General features: G+C 51.9%; 1 protein-coding gene across 1 annotated transcript; it reads left to right on the top strand.

The window, feature by feature from the left end:
* Positions 1 to 7,072: 7,072 nt before the first annotated feature.
* On the top strand, positions 7,073 to 20,730 carry LOC309684379 (olfactory receptor 14L1-like; the record flags this gene model as incomplete). Its single annotated transcript, XM_082500303.1, has 2 exons — positions 7,073 to 7,963; positions 19,795 to 20,730. The coding sequence occupies 2 exons, from the start codon at positions 7,073 to 7,075 to the stop codon at positions 20,728 to 20,730; spliced, it is 1,827 nt and encodes a 608-aa protein (XP_082356429.1).
* Between the last annotated feature and the right edge of the window lie 1,783 nt (positions 20,731 to 22,513).

Here is a 22,513-nt window from a genome sequence, read left to right as displayed (position 1 = left end):
TTGAGATCCACCAGGAAGACACAGGTTGTGGGTCTCCTTTGACCAAGCATGGACAATTCGTAAGTGCATATTTTGTGTCCCAGGTCCATCTTTAGAAGTGCAGAATCTGTGGACTGGTTGTGGAATGAGAAGTGGGAGAGGGGAATTTGCGTCTTAAAGAAATACAGGTCTGGTGTTGAAGAGTGTCAAATCTTCCCTGGCTTGCTTCCTTCTTTAAAGTAAACACGATTGTGATCCTGCAGGTGGGAGCTGTGAAATGCCACACCTGCCCAGGAGTGGGAGAAAACTTACGCTAAACATGCTGTTTCCTCTTCCGTTACCCAGCCAAGCTGAGGGCTGCCATTCTTGCATGCCTGGGACTCCTCAGGGCACCTCCCTATTGGCAGTGAGAAGTGGGCAGCTGAATCAAGCCCCGCTAGTGGACACGTCTAAATTCCAGTAGATGCATGCCAGCCCTCGTGTTCTCTGGGCTTCCTAGCAGAGGACAACTGTGAAAGCTAGTCTGACAGGGTCACACACCTCCCCCCCCCCCCCCCCTTCCCCGAAAAGAAAAACCAAGATCCATCTTCAGAAGAAAGGCAAACAAGCTGGGTCTTGGCTTCCCAATGTTTGAACACAGCAATCATCACTTTCCCCCTTCTTTCCTCCTCCTAATCTGCCTCCCCCTCTCCGACCCTCCTCTCCCAATGTCTTTACTTTTTTGTTTCCCACTGGCTGACTGAGGTATGGCAAACTCAGTCCTCCTGTTTTCTTCTTTCTTGCACAAGAGAGCAAGGTCAGCTCATGAGGCATGACTGAGTACACACACCCCCAGCAGCGGGCATGCCCCATTTCCTGCCCTGAGGCATGCACACAAGATGGAAATGTCTCCATCATCCCTGATTTGCGCAAGGGCCTTCGGCCCTGACATACTGCCACAACACGCTTATTCCTCCTCCAAGCACAGACGAAAATTCCTTCTCACTTCCAGGCTCAAATCACAGTTGCAAGAATTTTCTGCCCTTCAGAAGAGGCCTTGAGCTTCTTGGATCTTCTTGGTGCTCATGGCAATGTTCTTGGCTGCCTCCAGGGTTGATGGGCTTCTTGTCTATAGCAAGGACATTATGACAAACTTTTAGGAAATGTTTGCTTTTCTGTCATTCCGACATGTAGAAAGAGTAGACATAGAAAAGAGTGAAATACACAGAAATGGATGCTGAGCTAAGGGACAGTAAGAACCAGGTGAGACACCCCCATAGCTGTGGCTTCCTGGCAAGAAGTCCATCCTGCAAAGGGGCTCCAGCCTCTGCCGCTCTGGAGTGGGGAATCAGCAGTGTCCATGCCACCTGGGGACACAAACAGTGACTTTTGAAAGACCACCCTTCCTCTGAACTGCTTTGGATTTGTTCTTGAGGATGGGGTATCACGGCTCACGCTGCAAATACTGATTTCACTGGCACTGCCCAGAGCGGCTGTCCAAGATGCAACTGCTGCATTTAGATTTAGGCAGATTAATGTTTGTTGGTGGCTTTGGATTGTTTTTTTGTGATTGGTGGGGCTTTTGCTTGTTTAGTTTTGGGGGAGGGTGTTACTTTTTTTAGATACTGATAGGGAACTCACACAACCGCCTGAAGGATTGTTGGAGGATTACTGACAGAAGGCCCCGCATTTCTTGCATCTCAAGGCATGAGATGCCAGAGGCCAAGGGAAAGATGGTTTGGGCACTACCTTGGGCTTTGGGGAACAGATACTCGCTCCCCTCTCGCAACACCCTGCTCTCCTCAGTGAGGGCTGTGAGAAACTCTGCCAACCAGGTCTGAACTCACATTTGTCTCAGGTAACTTATGTCTAACTGCAGCCAATGTGGTCCAGCCAGCTCAGGATTTGAGTTTCCATTGGAGGACAAATCATTTCAATTCACACTTCTTTTCCATCTTCACTCTGACACTGAATGTTTTGTGACACAACTGTCCTGGCTCTCCGGGCAGGATGGGCAAAAGTTTGATACCTGAACGGGAACTTTTGCCCTTGCTGGAAATAGGAATGCAGCAGGCTCGAGCCAAGAGACCCAAGAAACAAAACTTCCCATAGGGCCAACTAATGAAAACGTGCCACAGGCTGTGGGACCTTCTCTTTACTGACAGAGAATTAGTGAGTCTGGAAAATACAGCTTCACCTATTTTTGCCTTTCTTTGTAACTTGGCTCTCAGAATTTATGTAGAATAGAATCATGGAATCATAGAATCATAGAATCATAAAATCATGGAATCATAGAATCATAAAATCGTGGAATCGTTTAGGTTGGAAGGGACCTTTAGGATCATTAACCAGGTCCACCACTAAACCATGTCCCTCAGCACCACCCCAACATGTCTTTTCTATACCTCCAGGGATGGTGTCTCAACCCCTTCCCGGGTAGCCTGGTCTAATGCTTGATAATCCCCTCAATCAAGACGTTTTTCCTAATGTCTAATGTAAACCTCCCCCAGTGCAACTCGAGCCCAATTCCTCTTGTCCTATCGCTTGTTACTTGGTAGAAGAGACCAAGCCCCACTTGGCTACAACCGCCTTTCAGGTAGTTGTAGAGAGCAATAAGGTCTCCCCTCAGCCTGCTTTTCTCCAGGTTAAAAACCCCCAGTTCCTTCAGACACTTTGAATCTGCTTTGCCACTTTGAAACTGTCTCTGAAAAACTAGCTCAGGATACATTTTTTATATTTGATTGAGCCCCAATTAATGTGCTGCATTTAAGTGAGTTTCCATATCTGGAGCAGCTTTGCACAATGTCTGCTCAAAGAGGAGAAATAGCTCAGCCTGCAGTTGGAAATGGGTGAAGCTGGGGGCAATAAATGTGTTGCTTCAGATAATATTTGGTACGCATAAAATACAAAAAGGTTGTGAAGGTGAATGGGCAGGAAAGAAACGGAAAACTGGTCACCCAGTGGAGCTCTGCAAGAGGAGGAGCTGTACATAACATGAGGCCATATAAGTGGGATCAGCATGAAGAGAAGACAACTTTTGTAGGGAAGATGTTGCAAGGGAGTACCTTGACTTCACCCAACTGCAAAACTGAGTTTGGGCATAGGGCAGAAGTGACGGACAGAGTTGTCCTGGGTTAAAAGACCTTCTCTGAGAGAAGGCTTGTGGGATTTTAGTTGGAGAGATTTGAGGCAGTCCTTTCAAGATCTAAGGTGGCTGAGCTTTGGAAAGAAGGAAGAATCAGGATGCATCTCAAGGATAGTTTGGAATTAGTTGTACTATCTTTTCTCTCTCTTATAATGTAAAGATTACAATAGTGTCCTTAAGTCATCCATGCTCCATATCTTTGTTCCCTCCTTTTATGAAGAGAGGGAGGTGGAATAGGGGAGTAGTTTCTCAGGCCGACGGAAAGATCCCAGGTTAGTGAAAAGGCACAAAGGCAGGCAAATCGGTGATCACACCAGAAGATTACCTGCGTTTCCATTCTCGGAAGTCCGAGCTGTGCAGCAGAGAGCTCAGAGCTGCCTTCATCTGCCCCGCATTCCAACATGGAAAATGAAACTAATCTAGTCCAAAGGTTGGGTTTGATTCTCTTCACATCCTAAAGCACCACATGGGGCCGGAGACAGGCAGGACACTGAAAGAGGAATCACACTTCCCTGGACAAAATCTTAGGTGCTTGTGGGAATCTCAGGAGGCATGGCATACCGATTTCTGGGTTCAACGAGCTGGTCAAATGCCTTGTCCCCGTGTCTGTAATGGTGGCTTCGATGTTGGGCTCTCGTGTGCAGAGTCTGCACAGGGACGCTGCTGTGTCTTGAGCAACCTGCTCGACCTCAGAGCTAGCCCTGCTTGGAACTAAAGGTCGATGTAGAGACCCACTGATCACAGGACAGTTCCACCCTGAATTGTCCCATGAGCATCTGCTGTAGCCACCCTCACATCCAGGCTCAGGGAAGGGCTGTAGGGAAAGGGTTTGCTGGTGTCTGTGGTCCAGCCTCCCACCAAAGGGTGGGAAATCGCCAACCTCAGACTCTGGTCGGTTGTGACTGTGGAGCTGAAACCTGAAAACCTCCAAACATGGAGATCAAAGATCCTCTGGGAGGGTCCCACTGCAGTGCAACACCACCCTCCTACTCAGTTCTCACTCTTATGTCCTCCAGGTCATTATAAACATTTCAAACAGGGCAGGCTACGATATCGACCCCTGCAGGACCCTACTGGCGAGATACCTCCAGGCACAGTACCACACAGGAACCACGAGCCTCCAAGCCCAGCAGTTCAGATCGTATTTTACCCACCTGCTTATCTACCCATGCAGATTCTACTGTCCTCAGTTAGAAACAAGCTGGGGGTGATGCTGAATGCCCTTCTGACTTCCCAGTAAAAGTTACCGCTCTCTCTGCCCAGCAATCCTGTCCTTTCAGCACAGAAAGCAAAGAGGATGGCCAGGTGCGATCTGCTCTGGGTAAATCCCGTCACCTTCTGTTTCAAACACACAGAAGAAGTCCCTGAGTGGACATGCTCTGGGGCACAGCCTTCAGCTCCCCTGCTAATTCTTTGGGGCATGCACGTTTTGGGCGCTGCCAGTGAGCAGACAATTCCACCAGTCTCCGTGATCTTCCAAAGACAAAGCAGAGTGACCACTGTGACACTGGCTGCCCCCTCAGCTCCCTCAGCTTCCGCCCCTCCTGTCCATAGACTGGTAAGGATTGTGTTTGCTCGAGGACTTGACCCCAGCCATTGCTGGTGGTTCTCCTGCAGGTTCCATCCTTGAGCCCGAGGCCTGGGAGACCTTGCTGGGGCAGACTGAGGCAAAGAGGACATGGAGTATTTCAGATCTATCAGCACCAGTTCTTACGAAACTCAGCAGTGGCCACACAGTGGCTTTGTTTCTCCTCAAACTGTTCCTGAAGGAGTAAACACTCGTTCTGGTGCCCTTCAATTGCCTTTCAGGGTTAGATTGAATTGCGATCTGGACTATAGCAGAGCTTGGAGGAGGCTGTCCTTGAAGACCAGCTGGACTGAGCTCTGCCACTGTGTCACAGCTCTGTCTGCCACGGGAATGGCTCCAGCTCGTCCTGTCTGTGCCCCTGGCTGAGATCATTGCTGCACGTTTGGGCTGAAGCCCCCCAGCTGTGGCACCAGGCAAGCGGTGACTTGCCATAAGGAATCCTGGTAATAACAGACCAACACCCTGTGTGTGCTACTGATGGGACAAGAAGAGGGGTTACTCATGGCCAGCTCTTCTTCTGCTGGGAGAAATAACACAGCTGGAAGTAAGTGTCTTTGCGCAGCTGAGGGAGGGAACATGAGAGATTGCATCAGTTTTTTTCACAGGCGGTTCCCCTGGAGCCCCAGGGACACCTCCAAGGAGCCCAGAGGGGACAGAGAGAGTGCCACCATGGGCTGGTCCTCTGCTGCTGAGCTGGGCCGGGCTGCTGGGCCGGAGGGAGCTCCTGGCAAGCGGGCAGCGCTGAAGAGAGACAGCTCTGCCCAGGAGCAGGGCTGGGGGCACTGCCTGCAGGGAGAGAGGGGAGACCTGTGAGGCAGAGAGAGCCTAAAGGCAGTTGGGAGTGGGGGGTGCTGAGAGCTCAATGGGGCAGAAATCTTCACCGCCCTCTGCATGGTAAGTCTCGGGGTGCCGGGCAATGCAGCTCCAGTTCCTGGAGGGATCTCCTCAAGCTGGTCCATCTGAGAGCTGCTGGGCTCTGTCAGGAGGACTCTCTCAGTTTCTGTGCTGTAGAGGAGGAGGATGTGCTCCAGAGCAGGGCTTCCCTGCTGCCCGGTGAGAGGGACTGGGCCCGAGGGCTGCCTTCTGCCAGGGATGGTGGTGGAGGTGTGCGTAGGGATGTGCAGGCAGGGGTGGGCAGGGCTGTCCTTGCCAGCAGGGTCCCTGCACCCTGGGGGCTGTGTGCCGGGGCAGGGACTCTGCCAGGGTCAGCTCTGCGCCTGCCCGGGGAGCTCCCACGGAGCTTCTGTGGGGAGAAGGTGTGGGTGGAAGGAGTGACTGCCAGCAAGGCAGATGCCTTCTGTTGCTAAGATTGACCTGTGTGGGTCAGGGCTGCTCCAGATCCACATCACCCCAAAGAAAATTGCAGAGGGCCCTTTTGAAGAAGGACATTGAGGCACCTTTCCCCTGAAAGAGAACAAGTCTGTGCTGTGGGATTTCTCCTCTCGGGTGCTGGGTGGGCAGTGGGAGGTGGGAATGGATTTCTCCTTTGTGGAGAAGGCACAGAGACCCCCGTTCTCGTTAGCACTTCCCTGAAGCCCTCCTGAGCCCCCGCACACCCAGAGATGCCCCCGGGCAGCGCTGTGCTGCCAGGAGGGGTCTGCAGGGCAGAGCTGAACACACAGCGGGTGGGATGGGCTCTGGGGCACTGGCAGGGAGGAGACCCGGGGGCAGAGAAGCAGCTCCAGGCAGGGGCAGCTCCTGGCAGCCCAGACACAGGCAGGGACAGAGAGGGAGCTGCTGCCAGAAGTGCCCAGGCAGGGGGGATCCTGGCACCTCCGGCCACCCCCTGACCTTCAGACAACTTCTCGGCAGCAAGCCTCTGCTCTCCTATCCCTCCTGCCCCACAGCCACAGGGTCCAGAGCCCGAGATGCCTTCTCGGCAGCTGCACCTCCAGTCCAGGAGAAGTGTTTGTGTCCTACAAGTGATGCACAACATAAAAACAAGTGCCCTGCAGTGTCTCTGTCTGGAGACACTGTCACTGAGGAGAAGGCTTCACTGCACGCCTGTCTGACTCCCTCTCCTCGCTTCATTTTTTCAGAGCACAGACGCTTTTCTCCTTGTTTCCCCACCCCTCTGTTGAACTCTGCATCTCAGGAGTTGGGGAGGAGGTGTGGGTCAGCTTCTCTTCTGCCTCTGACTCTGCCTCTGACTCGTGCCCCAGAGGTGCCCTCATGGAAAGTACGTATCGAAGCAGTATTTTACCCGATAACGGAGAGTGTCACTGAGTTTGCGGGGTTGGGAATGAGCTGGGTCATTCCTCATTCAGCTGTGGGAGGGGGATTTCTGTGAGGAATGGCATTGGGATTTCCTCAGAGAAGTCTCTCCCAGTTTGTCACTGCCTTTTCCTCCTTGGACAGGTCCCCCTGCCCAGAGGCAGCAAATGTCCAACAGCAGCTCCATCACCCACTTCCTCCTCCTGGCATTCGCAGACACACGGGAGCTGCAGCTCTTGACCTTCTGGCTCTTCCTGGGCATCTACCTGGCTGCCCTCCTGGGAAACGGCCTCATCATCACTGCCATCGCCTGCGACCACCGCCTCCACACCCCCATGTACTTCTTCCTCCTCAACCTTTCCCTCATAGATCTGAGCTCCATCTCTACCACTCTACCCAAAGCCATGGCCAATTCCCTCTGGAACACCAGGGCCATCTCCTATGCAGGATGTGCTGTCCAGCTCTTTTTCTTTCTCATTTTTATTTCAGCTGAGTATTTTCTCCTCACCATCATGGCCTATGACCGCTACGTTGCCATCTGCCATCCCCTGCACTACGGGACCCTCCTGGGCAGCAGAGCTTGTGTCCGCATGGCAGCAGCTGCCTGGGGCAGTGGGTTTCTCAATTCTCTCCTGCACACGGCCAATACATTTTCACTCCCCCTCTGCCAGGGCAATGCCATGGACCAGTTTTTCTGTGAAATCCCCCACATCCTCAAGCTCTCCTGCTCACACTCCTACCTCAGGGAAGTTGGGGTTCTTGTGGTTGGTGTCTGTTTAGCATTTGTGTGTTTTGTTTTCATTCTGCTGTCCTATGTACAGATCCTGAGGGTGGTGCTGAGGATCCCCTCACAGCAGGGACGGCACAAATCCTTTTCCACGTGTGTCCCTCACCTGGCCGTGGTCTCCCTCTTTATCAGCACTGGAGTGTTTGCACATCTGAAGCCCCCCTCCATCTCCTCCCCATCTCTGGACCTCGTGGTAGCAGTGTTGTACTCGGTGGTGCCTCCAGCAGTGAACCCCCTCATCTACAGCATGAGGAACCAGGAGCTCAAGGATGCCCTGCGGAAACAGGCCCAATGGACGCTGTTTCACCGACAATAACCTACCGCCTCTTCTCCGCACATTGCCCAGAGTTTATCTTAGACCACGAGCCTGAATTTTTCTCTTGTGATAATCCTGCTTATTGATATTTTTCTGGGTTTATAGTACTTTTTTTGAGGCTTGATCCTACTGGGTCTGACCCTTGCACAACACTCAGTCAGATGTAGCTGGTCAGATAACAGCTCTAAATGAAATGGGATGTCCCAGGTAGAATAGGGAGAAAAGGGAGAAACAGAAAAAAAAAGACATGGGCTTAGATAAATATTGTTTAAAAGAACAGTAACAGAAAAGATATTATTACTACTATTACTACTACTAATAATAATAATAAACAAAATAAAGTGATGCATCACAAATTGCTGTCACTTCCCAATGATTAACTCCCCAACCTGTCCGGAGACGTGATCACCAATCCCTGCCCCCCTGCTAACTCCCATTTATATACTGAGCATGATATCTATGGGATGGAACATTCCTTTGGCCAGCTTGTCTTGTCTGTGGCCCCCCACCTTCTACGGGACGTTGAAAAAGTCCGTGACAATATAAGCATCACTCAGCAACAACTAAACCAATATGTGTTAGCAATGTTATTCTCATAGTCAATCCAAAACACAGCAGCTACCAGGAAGGATATTAACTCTATCCCAGGCAAAACCAGGACAGCGTCCGCCCCTTATTCTATACCATCTACCTCATGCCCAGGTCTTACACTTTTCCATAAATCACCACCATTTTCCTGTCTTTCATATATGTATATATGCACACAGATATCATTCCCTTAGTCCATGGCCCATCCCACTGAAATGTCCCTTGAGTTCATTTAGTCCATGACTTTGGGCTCCGTCTGTTGTAACTGTCTTTCCTGGCAGGAGACGTGGTGTGTGATGTTGAATTGTTGCGTGCTGCATCTGGAGCTCACAGCTGGTGTAGCCGGCAGGGCCCATGCCCATCATCTGTGGGTTGAAGATGTCGATCTCAAGACAATTCCCGAGTGCCAGTTGCTGCAGCCACTTCTGGTTCCATCACTTCTGCACTTTGCTCAGTTTCATCAAAGTTCATTCTTCATTAATTTAGGTCACTTTCACTGCAATGCCATAGATAGAGCATATAGCCACTGTAGTAGTGATGACATAGAGTGGTAATTTAGCAATAAATATATAGTTTGATTCATCGGCTGTTCTCACCAAAATCAGATCCCCTTGAGGAACACATTGGTCATCCCCATCTTCCCGCATCACCCACCAAGTGCAACAAGGGCCCTAAACAAAAGAAAACCCACGGATAGGATTGCCTTTGCCTGTGTCAGGAATAACCCAGACTTTCTTCCCGAACATATTCTTCATGTGCCCTATGGGGACTTTATCTCCTTTCACAGTATGGAAAAGTTCTCACTGGGCAGGGACAGCTCCATAGCAGATCCTCAAATGTTACCTAACCAGGTGGCCTTTGCTAAATGGGCATCCCAGCGTTTGAAGGTCCCACCCCCATGGCTCTCAGTGTAGTTTATAGCAGTCCGTTGGATCGTTTGATCTTCCCAGAGGCTCGTGCATGGTAGTGGATGTGATACACCCACCCAATTCCATGCTCTTTGGCCCGCTGCATGCTCTGCTCGTGGGATGAGGGTGTGCAGGCCCCGTGGCAGGCAACAGCGCCTGGCTCCGAGCACTGCCTGCTGACAGCTCGCAGGAACAAACCAAGCGTGGCATCATTGCCCTTTGGGCAGTGCCTGCTGCGACAGGGCAATGGGTAATAGTTCTAAGGTAGAAGAGGGTCGATTTAGACTACATAGAAGTCTTTTCCTCTGTTTTACCAGGTAGAGAAGGGAGCAGCCAGAAACGGACTCATAATGCATGTCAACTCCTGGCTACGTGGCTGGTGCTATCATGAGGGTTTTTGCTTTTATGACAATAAAATATGAACATGGCCTTTTAGAGAGGGATGGGATCCACCTGTCTAGAAGAGGCAAGGGAGTCTTTGGCAGCAGGCTGGCCAGCTTGGTGAGGCGGGCTTGAAACTGTCACATCCAGCTGGGCAATAACCACAGCCAACCAGAGCAGTGACAAATATTCCTTAGCGGACTCCCAAGGTGATATCCAGAAAGCCAACCACCTCCAGGGCGTGTACGACTGTGATGGATCCTCTCGCTCTCCTCCAGGGAACCTGCATGCTTGATGACCTCTCTGAAACGGCTGTACACACGCAGTGTGGTTAATGGACAGGAAGAAGTACAGATCTGTGTGCAGTCACAGGGCCATGGTTTCATTGCAATTACAGAGACATGGTGGGATAGCTCGCAGGACTGGAATGCTGTCACAGATGGCTATGTACTTTTTTGGAAAGACAGGCCAGCAGGGTGAGGTGGTGGAGTTGCTCTCTATGGGACAGAGCAACTGGAACTCATTGAGCTCTGCCTGCAGCTGGATGAAGAATGTGTTGAGAGCTTATCGTTAAGAATTAAGGGACAGGCTAATGTGGGAGTCACTGTTGTGGGTGTTTACTACAGACCACCAGATAAGGAAGAGGAAGTTGATGAGGCCTTCTACAGACAGCTGGAAATAGCCTCATGGTCACAGGCCCTGGTTCTCTCGGGGGACCTCAGCCACCCTGGTATTTGCAGGAGAAACAACACAGCCAGGCACACAGAGTCCCAGAGGTTTCTGCAGAGCATTGATGAGAACTTTCTGACACAGTTGGTGGGGAAACCAACGAGGAGAGGTGCACTGCTGGGCATTTTACTGACAAATAAAGAAGGACTAGTTGGGGATGTGAAGGCTGGGGGTAGCCTTGGCTGCAGTGACCATGAGATGGTAAAGTTCCGGATCCTGCGTGGAAGCAGGGCAAAATGTAGGACTGGAGCACCTCTTTTATGAGAAACAGCTGAGAGAGCTGCGTCTGTTGAGCCTGGAGAAGAGAAGGCTGAGAGGGGATCTCCTCAATGCTTATCAATATCTAAAGGGAGGGTGTCAAGAGGATGGGGGCAGACTCTTTTCTTTGCTGCCCAGCGAAAGGACAAGGGGAAATGGGCACAATCTGGAACACAGGAAATTCCATCTTAACACAAGGAAAAATGTCTTTACTTTGAGGGCACCAAAGCACTGGAAGAGGCTGTCCAGAGAGGCTGTGGAGTGTCCTTCTGTGGAGATATTCAAAAGCCGCCCAGCTGCATTCCTGTCCAACCTGCTGTAGGTGACCCTACTTTGGCAGGGGGGTTGCACTAGATGATCTCCAACGGTTCCTTCCAACCCCTACAATTGTGTGATTCTGTGATCCTGTGATTCTGTGATCTTCTATGTTTTCCGTTGGCCAAAGGGATTCCCCACCAGTGCCCACGGATGCTGCCCTGTCTCTCAAAATTGCTCCGTTAGAGCTTGCAGTTCCCTGCACGTGTCCTGAACCACCTCTGGCACCTCAAATGTCACCCGATGTTTGCATCGGAAAAGCTCCCTCCTGGCGTCTGTCTCCATTGCTCACAGGGCAGCTCAGAGAAGGAGCTCACTCTGATTTTGGGCAGCTGAACTGAGGCAAGAGGAATCCCCGCTCCGGTCTCCCCAGAGCCTTCTCTTCTCCAGGCTGAACAACCCCAACTCTCTCAGCCTTTCCTCACAGCAGAGGTGCTCCAGCCCTCGGAGCATCTTTGTGGCCTCCTCTGGACCCACTCAAACGGGTCCATGTCTGTCCTGTGCTGAGGGCTCCAGAACTGGAGCAGCACTGCAGGTGGGGTCTCACCAAAGCAGAGCAGAGGGGCAGAATGCCCTCCCTCGACCTGCTGGTAATGCTTCTTTTGATGCAGCCCAGGATACCGTTGGCTTTGTGATCTGCGAGCGCACATTGCCAGCTCATGTCCAGCTTTTCACCCCCCAGTATACCCAAGTCCTTCTCGGCAGGGCTGCTCTCCATCCTTTCATCCCCCAGGTTGTACTGATATCAGGGATTGCCCCAACCCACGTGCAGGACCCTTCACTTGGCCCTGTTGAACCTCATGCTGTTCATACGGGCCCACTTCTTGAGCCTGTCCCGGTCCCTCTGGATGACATCCTGTCCGCTGGGAGTTTCAATCGCACCATTCAGCGTGGTGTCATCAGCATACTTGCTGAGGGTGCACTCGATCCCACTGCCTATGTCACTGATGAAGATATTGAACAGTACTGGTCCCAGTATGGACCCCTGAGGTTCACCCCTTGTCACCAGTCTCCATCTGGATGTGAGGCCGTTGACCACTACTGGATGGGACTATCCAACCAGTTCCTCATCCACCGAACAGTCCACCCTTCATATCCATGTCTCTCCAGTTTCACAGAATCACAGAGTGGTCAGGGTTGGAAGGGACTTCTGGAGATCATCTAGTCCAAGCCCCCTCCCAGAGCAGGGTCACCTACAGCAGGTTGCACAGGATAGCATCCAGGCGAGTTTGGAATGTCTCCAGAGTGGGAGATTCCCCCTCCTCTCTGGGCAGCCTGTGACAGTGCTCTGCCACCCTCAAAGGAAAGAAGTTCCTCCTCATGTTAAGATGGAACTTCCTACATTCAAGTTTGTGCCTGTTCCCTATAGTCCTATCACTGGGCACCACTGACAAAAGACTGTTCCCATCCCCCTGGCACCCTCCCTTTAAGTATATATAAGCATAGATAGGGTCCCCCCTCAGTCTCCTTTTCTCCAGACTAAAAAGTCCCAAGTCCCTCAGCCTTTCCTCATAAGACAGATGTTCCAATCCCCTCATCATCTTCGTAGCCCTTTGCTAGACCCTCTCCAGCAGTTCCCTGTCCTTCTTGAACTGGGGAGCCCAGATCTGGACACAGTACTCCAGATAAGGCCTCACCAGGGCAGAGTAGAGGGGGAGGATGGCCTCCCTCGACCTGCTGGCCACACTCTGCTTGGTGCACCCCAGGATGCCATTGACCTTCTCGGCCACCAAGACACATTGCTGGCTCATGGGCATCCTGTTGTCCACTGGGACATGCTGCTGCATGTTCCCCCAAGATCTTCCTTTCTTCCAGCTGGACAAGCCCAGCTTTTTCAGCTTCTTCTCACAGCACAAGTGCTCCAACCATGACCACCTTGGTGGCCCTCCACTAAATGAGCTCCAGTTTACCAGTGTCTCTCAGGCATTGCAGCGGGTCAGAACCTAGATGAATATTCTGGATCTGTTCTCAAATGTTCTGAGCCCAGGGCGGTAATCACTCCCACTGGCTGTGCTCCTGTTCCTACCACCCAGGATGCTTTTGGCCTTTGCCGATGGCTTCATGTTTTCCCTAATGAAACCGAAGGATAACCGGAGCCTTTCCTGCAGTGCTGATACCAACCTAGGCAGTCCCTGCCCTCTGTCACTTCAGGCCCTTAGTCAACCTCAGCAAAAGAACTTTAGATCTGTCTTTTTTGGATAACATGATGTTACTGTTGGCCTGTCCTTCAAGCCTGTCTATGTCCCTTGGGATGGCAACCCTGCCCTCTAATATAGTGTCTGCTCTCCTCAATGAGCTGTCATCTACAAATGGTATAAAAAAAGCATTTTCTCATCTCCTTTGGGTAATTAAAAGCCCTTGAAACATGGTGGAATCCGACTAGATACATCCCTCTGGGCAGAACACTATGCATTCACCAAGTTCCTTCAAGCCCGACTACTCATCTCAGTTATTACCCATCTACTTATCCACCCAATCAGACCATAATGTCCTAACTGGACACAAGAATACTGTGGGGAATGAGGCTGATAGCATAGTGTTCGGCGCAGAGTCTAGTTGGAGGCCTGTAAGTAGCAGTGCTCCCCAGGGGTCAGTACTGGCCAGTCTTGTTCAACATGTTAATCAACGTCCTGCGTGAGGGGACAGAGTGTACCCTCAGCAAGTTTGCTGACATCTGTTGGAAGGGTAACACAGCAGGGCATAGGCAGTCCAGGAGGTTCTTGGATTGTATTGACGACGTCTTTCTCCCAGTGGTAGAGGAGCAAACGAGGAGAGGAGCTCTGCTGGACCTTGTCCTTACCAACAAGGAGGGGCTGGTAGGCAGTGTTAAGCTCAAGGGCAGCCTGGGCTGCCATGACCATGAAATGGTCGAGTTTGAGATCCTCAAGGCAGCGAGGAAGGTGCGCAGCAAGCTGACCACCCTAAGCTTTAGCAGAGCTGACTGTGGCTTCTTGAAGAATCTGCTTGGTATAGTGCCATGGGATGAAGCGCTGGAGGGAAGAAGGGCCCAAGTAAGCCAGTTAATATTCAAGGCTCACCTCCTCCAAGCTCAGGAGTCATGCATCCCTACAAAGAAGAAGGCAGGCAGAAAAGCCAGGAGGCCTGCATGGATGAACAAGGAGCTCCTGGACATGCTCACAAGTGAAAAGGAGGTCTATAGGGGGTGGAAACAGGGGCGGGAAGCCTGGGAGGAATACAGAGAAATTGTTCAAGCAGCCCCGGATCAGGTTAGGCAAGCTAAAGCCCAGATAGAACTAAATCTGGCCAGGGGCATCAAGACAAACAAAAATACTTCTTTAAGTATGTCAGCGAGAAAAGAAAGACTAGGGAAGATGTGGGCCCTCTCCGGAAGGAAATGCAAGAACTGGTCACCCGGGACAGAGACAAAGCTGAGGTCCTCAATGACTATTTTGCCTCAGTCTTCACTGGCAAAGACTGCAGCCACACTACCCATGATGCAGAGGGCAAAGGCAAGGAGCTGGAAAGTGAAGAACTGCCCACTGTAGGTGAAGATCATGTATAAACCACCAGATAAAGAACTGGCTGGACGGACGCACTCAAAGTGTTGTGGTCAATTGCTCCATGTCCAAGTGGAGAGCAGTGATGAGTGGCGTTCCTCAGGTGCTGTACAACATCTTTGTCAGCGACATGGAGAGGGGGATCGAGTGCACCCTCAGCAAGTTTGCTGATGAAACCAAGCTGTTTGGCGAGGTTGACACGCTGGAGGGGAGGGCTGCCATCCAGAGGGACCTGGACAGGCTGGAGAGGTGGGCCCAAGCCAACCTCATGCAGTTCAACAAGGCCAAGTGCAAGGTCCTACATCTGGGTCAGGGCAATCCCAAGCACAAATACAGGCTCGGCGGGGAATGGCCGAAGAGCAGCCCTGAGGAGAAGGACCTGGGTGTGCTGATTGACGAGAAGCTCAACATGAGCCAGCAATGTGAAACTGCAGCCCAGAAGGCCAACCAGATCCTGGTGTCCATAAAAAGCAGCATGGCCAGCAGGTCAAGGGAGGTGATTCTGTCCCTCTACTCTGCTTTGGTGAGACCACGCCTGGAATATTGCATCCAGCTCTGATACCCTCAACATAAGAAGAACATGGATGTGTTAGAGCAGGTTCAGAGGAGGCCCTGAAGATGATCAACGGTCTGGAGCAGCTCTCCTATGAGGACAGGCTAAGAGAGTTGGGGTTGTTCAGCCTGGAGAAGAGAAGGCTCCGGGGAGACCTTATAGCCCCTTCCAGTACCTAAAGGGTGCCTACAGGGGAGCTGAGGAAGGACTTTATACTAGGGCATGTAGTGATAGGATGAGGGGGAATGGCTTTTAACTGGAAGTGGGTGGATTTAGATTAAATATTAGGAAGAAATTTTTGACTTTAAGGGTGGTAAGGCACTGGCGGAGGTTGCCCAGAGAAGTTGTTGAGGTCCCATCCCTGGAGGTGTTTAAGGCCAGGCTGGATGGGGCTTTGAGCAAATTGGTCTAGTGGGAGGTGTCCCTGCCTATGGCAGGGGGGTTGAAAGTTGATGATCTTCAAGGCCCCTTCCAACCTAAAGCATTCTATAAAACAAGAAGTGCTTTTTTAAGTACATTAATAGCAAGAGGAGGTCTAAAGAAAACGTTGGACCGATAGTTGTTGAAGGTGGTCATCTGACTGATAGGGATGAAGAAAAAGCAGCAGTGTGCAATGCTTTTTTTTGCCTCACTCGTTAATCATGCATCTAGAGCTTGGGCTGCCCGGTCCCCTGAATCGGAGGACCACGAGTGTGGAAACAAAAACTTTCCATTTGTGGGACAGAAATTGTCAGAGAACAGCTGTATCAGCTGAATGTTCACAAGTCCATGGGGCCTGATGGGATTCATCCCAGGGTATTGAAGGAGCTGCTGGATGTGCTGGCAAGACCTCCCACAACTTCTCTGGGCAACCCGTTCCAGTGCCTTACCACTCTCAAAGTGAAAAATTTCTCCCTAAAAACTAATCTAAATCTACCTTCTTCCAGTGTGAAGCCATTCCCCCTCATCCTATCATGTCCTGCCTAATTAATAAATCAGAGCAGATACACTGGACCTCAGCTAAGCACCAGAACCACGCTCAGATGTGTAAAAAAGAAAGGCAGTACCAAGTGCCCAAGGTCCCATGCAAGGAAAAAGTTTTGTTCAGAGCATGCAGGAGTGGATGGCAGATGGCAATGGAAAGATGAAATGAGGTGACCCGAAGGAGAGCAAACCCTCAGGACCAGAGAGAAGCAGGGCTGTGCTGTGCAGCCCTGGTAGGAGAGGGCTTTGCTCTCTGGGACGTCTCTGAAGCCCTGCAGAGCCTGTGGTGCAAGGGGAAGCTGATCTCCAGGAAGGACACGGTGCTTTGGAAAATGTCCTTGGCGATGGGCATCCCGTGATCCAAGAACACTGGGAAAATCATTGCTCTATTCCTTGATTGCATCAAAAAAGGGTGACTAAAGGCTGTGGGAGGAGCAGTGCTGACATCTACTGGATGGAGATGGGACAGGACTTGCCTCACTGCAGCTGCCTCAAAAAAAGCACTGAATGTCCCAGAGGTTCTCTTGGGGTGTGTTACACGGCTGCTCTGAATGGCGATCGTGTTCCTGCAGGTCTTGTGCTGTCCCTGCTGGCTGCATGCGGTTGTGCAGGAGAGCCCTGGCACCTCCCGTGGCACCACAGGGTGTAGGTCACCTTCCAATGGAGCAGCTGCCCTGAATGAGGTTGGGCACTGTAGGGGTGTCTGTGAGAAACGGGCCATGGGTGCCAAAGGAGATGGGGTAAAGACAGCTGGTGGAGGAGAGAGAGTGTCACCACCATGCCCCACCAGCCTCAAAATGATGGCTCCAGACACTGCCCTGTCCCTCTTAATATTTCTATAAGTTACGAGCACATGTCTTAGACCACCTCTGGCACCTCATGTGTCACCTGTGCTTTGCATGGGTACAGGAGGTACAGGAGACTCCTGCCTTTCACTGCCTGGGTGTGCTGTCTCCCAGTGGGGCAAGAAGAGGGGATTCTTGGACATAACTCTGTCTCCGAAAGGGGAAATGGCACTGCAGGGAAGAAGTTTCTCTGCCCAGCAGAGGGAGAAAAGATCAGTGATGACTTCAGCTTGTTTCCCAGGTGGTTCCCCTGGGGCCCCAGGGACATCTCTGAGGGAGCCCAGAGGGGACAGAGAGAGTGCCACCGTGGGCTGGTCTTCTGCTGCCAAGCTGGGCCGGGCTGCTGGGCCGGAGGGAGCTCCTGGCAAGCGGGTAGCTGCTGGGAGACAGCTCTGCCCAGGAGCAGGGCTGGGGGCAGTGCCTGCAGGCAGCGAGGGAAGAGAAGAGAAGAGAAGAGAAGAGAAGAAGAGAAGAGAAGAGAAGAGAAGAGAAGAGAAGAGAAGAGAAGAGAAGAGAAGAGAAGAGAAGAGAAGAGAAGAGAAGAGAAGAGAAGAGAAGAGAAGAGAAGAGAAGAGAAGAGAAGAGAAGAGAAGAGAAGAGAAGAGAAGAGAGGGGTAAAGGCAGTCTGGGGTGGGAGGACAGGAGAGAGCTCACCGGGGGAGAAACCTTCGCAGCCTTTCACATGGTAAGTCTCTGGCTGTGGGGCAATGCAGATGAGTTCCTGGCAGTGTCTCCTAGAGCTGGCACATGCCATGGCTGATAGGAGCTGTCAGGATGGCTGTCCTGGCTTGTCTGGTGTGGAGCAGGAGGATGTACTTCAGAGCATGGATGTCCTGCTGCACCTTCAGAGGGACAATGACGGACAGCTGCCTTCTCCCAGGGATGGCTCCGGGGTTTGCAGATCGGTGTGCAGGCAGGGGTGGGCAGGGCTGTCCTTGCCAGCAGGGTCCCTGCACCCCGGGGGCTGTGTGCTGGGGCAGGGACTCTGCCAGGTTCAGCTCTGCGCCTGCCCAGGGAGCTCCCACGGTGCTGTAGGGAGAAGCTGTGGGTGGAAGGAGTGACACCAGCATGGTAGGGTAGGGATGATTAGGTCAGGGCATGGTGCTTCTGCTCTCAAGAGAGTGCAGCAGCACAGGTGAGCTCTACCTCATGATATTTTTCAGAGGACCTCTCGGGCAGCACACCAACTCAGCAGCATCTTCCCCTTTGCAGCCACATCAGGTTCGCTGTGAACTGGTCTTTAGCCCCCGCACACTCAGAGGTGCCCCTGGGCAGCGCCCCATCCCTGGAGGTGCTGGCAGGCAGAGGTGGGCGCACAGCAGTGCGATGGGGTTTGTGAGCACTGACGGGAGCTGAGCCGGGGACAGGGGGACGGCTGCTGGCAGCAGAGACATGGGCAGGGAGTGAGAGGGAGCTGCTGCCTGAAACACTGGCGAGGGGCATGTGGTCCCGTCCGTGCTGTCCCTGAAGCACAGACACCTTCCCCTGGGCAGCTCCTGCCTGGTCTCCGTTCCCAGCCGGGGTACATCTCTGCCCTCCAGCCCACGGGGTCTCGGGCACGCATTGACCCTGCAGCAGCCAGAGCCCAGCAAAGGACGAACCCCGGATTGCCGTCTGCCTAGCATGTCCCTCCTCCCTTGTCAGGAGAGTTGTGGCATTTCACTGCCGTCCCCTCCTGCCTGAGCTGCCCTTGTTCTCTCCGTTGGATAAACTGAGGATAAACTGAGTCAGTGCGGGGGGTGGGGGTTGCGGGTGGCAGATTCAGCTCCCGTTCAGATGCCGACCCTTTGGGTCCTGCTCTGCACTCGTGTCTGTGGGAGCAATGTGCCCAGGACTCCTCCAGGCAACTTCAGGGCATTAACTATTTCCCTGAGGAGTCCTGTGGGGCTGCAGGGTGCTCTCCAGAAGGGCACAGCTCTCCCATAGTATCTCTGTGCTCCCTCGGATCCACATGGAGAAGACATCTCGGTGCTCAGGCCATGGAAATGCTGCTGGGCAGATGTACGTGGGCAGCTGCAATGATCCCTCCTGGTCCCAGTCTGGGAGGGGAGAGATGAGAAAAGGCAATGAGCCTGTATATCTCCCCTTTGAACCTGCATTCCTCTCTTCTCCGCAGTGTCCTGCTTCTTTTGATGGCAACACCTCAGAGGGATCCTCCTCCAGCTGCAAGCTGCCAGCACAGGGCAGTGGTAAAGGGGACTGATGGGCAGAGCTGCTCTCCTCTCTCTGCACTAAGGGACTCTCCCTTTGCCTCTCAGGACCCACAAGACTTCACCTGGAGTGCATTAGAAATGTCAGGGATTTCAGCCATCCCAAACCGCTCCGAAATGCGGCAGGTACAACCAGAACAAAACAGAGAAAACAAAATCCCCTCTCCTCTGCTGTGCAGTTGGGCAAATTGCCGACAACAACACTGAAAAGCTCTTTGATATAACACAATTACATTTAATTGGAGACAGCCCTGCTGTCCTAGTTCCCTCTTGCTGCAGAGCAAGGAGGACTCCTCAGGAGCCCATTGCCCTGCTCCCAGTGGCAGCCTCAGCCAGCAAAAGCCAGAGCTCAAGTGAGGGAGCTGCAGAGAGGTGCTCCTGAAAAGAGGGTCTGAATGTGGGGCTGCGAAGACATATGCCATCCATTTTGCTGAGAGAAGTGTGCTCTGACTCAGTACTGTCTTTTCCTCCTTAACAGATAGTCACAGTTAAGAATAAGAGATACCCAGAGGCAGGAAATGTCCAACAGCAGCTCCATCACCCAGTTCCTCCTCCTGGCATTCGCAGACACACGGGAGCTGCAGCTCTTGACCTTCGGGCTCTTCCTGGGCATCTACCTGGCTGCCCTCCTGGGAAACGGCCTCATCATCACCACCATCGCCTGCGACCACCACCTCCACATCCCCATGAACTTCTTCCTCATCAACCTCTCTGTTCTTGACCTGGGCTGCATCTCCACCACCGTCCCCAAAGCCATGGCCAATTCCCTCTGGGACAGCAGGACCATCTCCTACCAAGGGTGTGCTGCACAGGTCTTTTTCTTTTTCTTTTTCATATCAGCAGAGTTTTCTCTTCTCACCGTCATGGCCTATGACCGCTACATTGCCATCTGCCAACCCCTGCACTACGGGACCCTCCTGGGCAGCAGAGCTTGTGTCCACATGGCAGCAGCTGCCTGGGCCAGTGGGATTCTCAACGCTGTGCTGCACACGGCCAATACATTTTCACTGCCCCTCTGCCAGGGCAATGCCCTGCACCAGTTCTTCTGTGAAGTCCCCCAGATCCTCAGGCTCTCTTGCTCAGACTCCTATATCAGGGAAGCCGGGGTCCTTGTGGTCAGTGTCTGTCTGTTCTTTGAGTGTTTTGTTTTCATTGTGGTGTCCTATGTGCAGATCTTCAGAGCTGTGCTGCTAATCCCCTCGGAGCAGGGACGGCACAAAGCCTTTTCCACGTGCCTCCCTCACCTAATGGTTGTCTCCCTCGTTATCAGCACTGGCATGTTTGCCTACATGAAGCCCCCCTCCATCTCCTCACCATTCCTGGACGTGGTGGTGGCAGTGCTGTACTCGGTGGTGCCCCCAGCAGTGAACCCCCTCATCTACAGCATGAGGAACCAGGAGCTCAAAGAAGCATTGAAGAAAGGGATTCAATGGGTTCACCTTCAGCAGCAGTAAGCTGCCCATGTCTCCTCACAGGCTGTCCCTACTGTGCTGGATAATAGTGAGGCCTTCGGTAAATGTGTCATCACAGCATCAGAATTGCCTTCCTGAGGAGCATCTCTGTAATAACAGGGCAGCTCTCTCTGTTGCAGGAAAATTGACATAAACTAAGAAAACGTAATATAAATGTCATTGTAATTGAAGCAACCAAGGACACCTGCTGCTTTTCAAGTCCCCTGTACTGCCCCAACCCTATTTAATAATTTACCTAATATGAAAATAGAAAAAGAGTAACTAGACATGATTTATCTATGACTCAGTTAAGGAACTACCACCAGACAATGTAGCATTGTTGAGAAGCAGGGGATTCCTGTCAAGAGAGTGATGAACTGTAGGGCGGGTCAGCGAACCCAGAAAACCTCTTGGAACTGCCAAGATCAAAGAAGTGGTAAAAGGTAATTCTGCCAGGGGGAGATCGCGACCACTGACTCACTGACCACCTACCCAAATGATACCACCTATTCAAAAGAGAACAATGGAAGAAGAAGACAGAGTCTGTGCACTAATTTACATGGGAAGCAAAGAAATCTCAACCAATCCTTGAAGAGAATAACAATGAGTAACTGTGAATATATATATATATTGTTTGAATATGTAAACATCAATGCATAGAAGTGGAGTCTTTTGAAGCTAAGTTGTGCTCCCGTTTTGGGCTGAGCACCCCATTTCCGCGCATTAATGGAATAAACTTGGAAATACCTCTGCTCTGTGTGTTATTGGCTTGCACACCGTGTAACAAACTCAGATTTGGGATATCAGGAGGGTGTCATACTGCAGTGAAATAGATCTAGTTTTGTCTTTGAGGCAGCAGCAGAAGGAGGATGTGCAGTTCCGTGCAATGACATGGAGCTAAATAGAGGATTCAAATGAGTCTATGGGCTGAGACATCTTTGGCATCTGAGGAGCATTAGGAGGGCTTTGGAAGAAGCCGCACAGGTTATGGGGAACTCACAGCCATTAGGAAAACCTCAGAAAACGACAGCCTTGTGTTTGAAGAAATAGTGAAGACAGAGTCATCAGTAGAGCTTGGGACAGCATGGGGTCAGAGTGGGGTGGGGAAGCAGGGGTTGGCATCTGCATCTGTTCTGATGCTGGCATCATCTCCTCTGATCTTGGCATCTGCAGAGAAACAGCCACAGCCTGTGGGGCGTATGGCCCCTTTTTTGGGGCTGGGACTCCCCAACAGAACTGAAATCCTTGTCCTTTTGACTATGGCTGCGGTCTCTTCCACTGAGGCCCCTGAGAGCACTCCAGTTCCTTACATCAACGGGGCCTTGTTGCCTCCACCCCACCCTCCAGAGGGCCTGAGAGGTGTCCTACCACTGTCTTGCCCTTGGCATCACACACCCCTTCATCTCAGTGCTCCCAGGAAGAGCCCTGAGCTTCCTGTGTGGGAAAGGATCCCCATTCCCAGGGTGTGGGGGTCAGTGCTTGGACATCCCGCTTGATGAGACAGGTCAAGGGCTTTCACAACCACTTCCATGTTTGATTTTCAACCTGTAAGCAGTGCCTCTGACTTCCTGCTTCACCAGCCTCCAGGGACAGTCCCTTTTCTGGTCATTCCCTCCAAGGTCTTTTCAGGGGTGGCCCTCAGTGCAGCCCACTGACATGCTCAGAAACTTGAAGCTTTGTTGCTGCCTTTTACTTCTCAAGAGGCCAGTTCATTAACATGCAAAATGCCCTAACAAGCCAAGGCTCTGAGCATAATTTTCTTCACTTTACAATTCTTATTTGAGAG

Source organism: Vanellus vanellus (assembly GCF_965231255.1).
Source record: "Vanellus vanellus genome assembly, contig: HAP1_SCAFFOLD_53, whole genome shotgun sequence".
Lineage (NCBI taxonomy): Eukaryota > Metazoa > Chordata > Aves > Charadriiformes > Charadriidae > Vanellus > Vanellus vanellus.
Note: the sequence above shows the minus strand (reverse complement) of the source record. Positions and strands in the feature narration are given on the sequence as shown.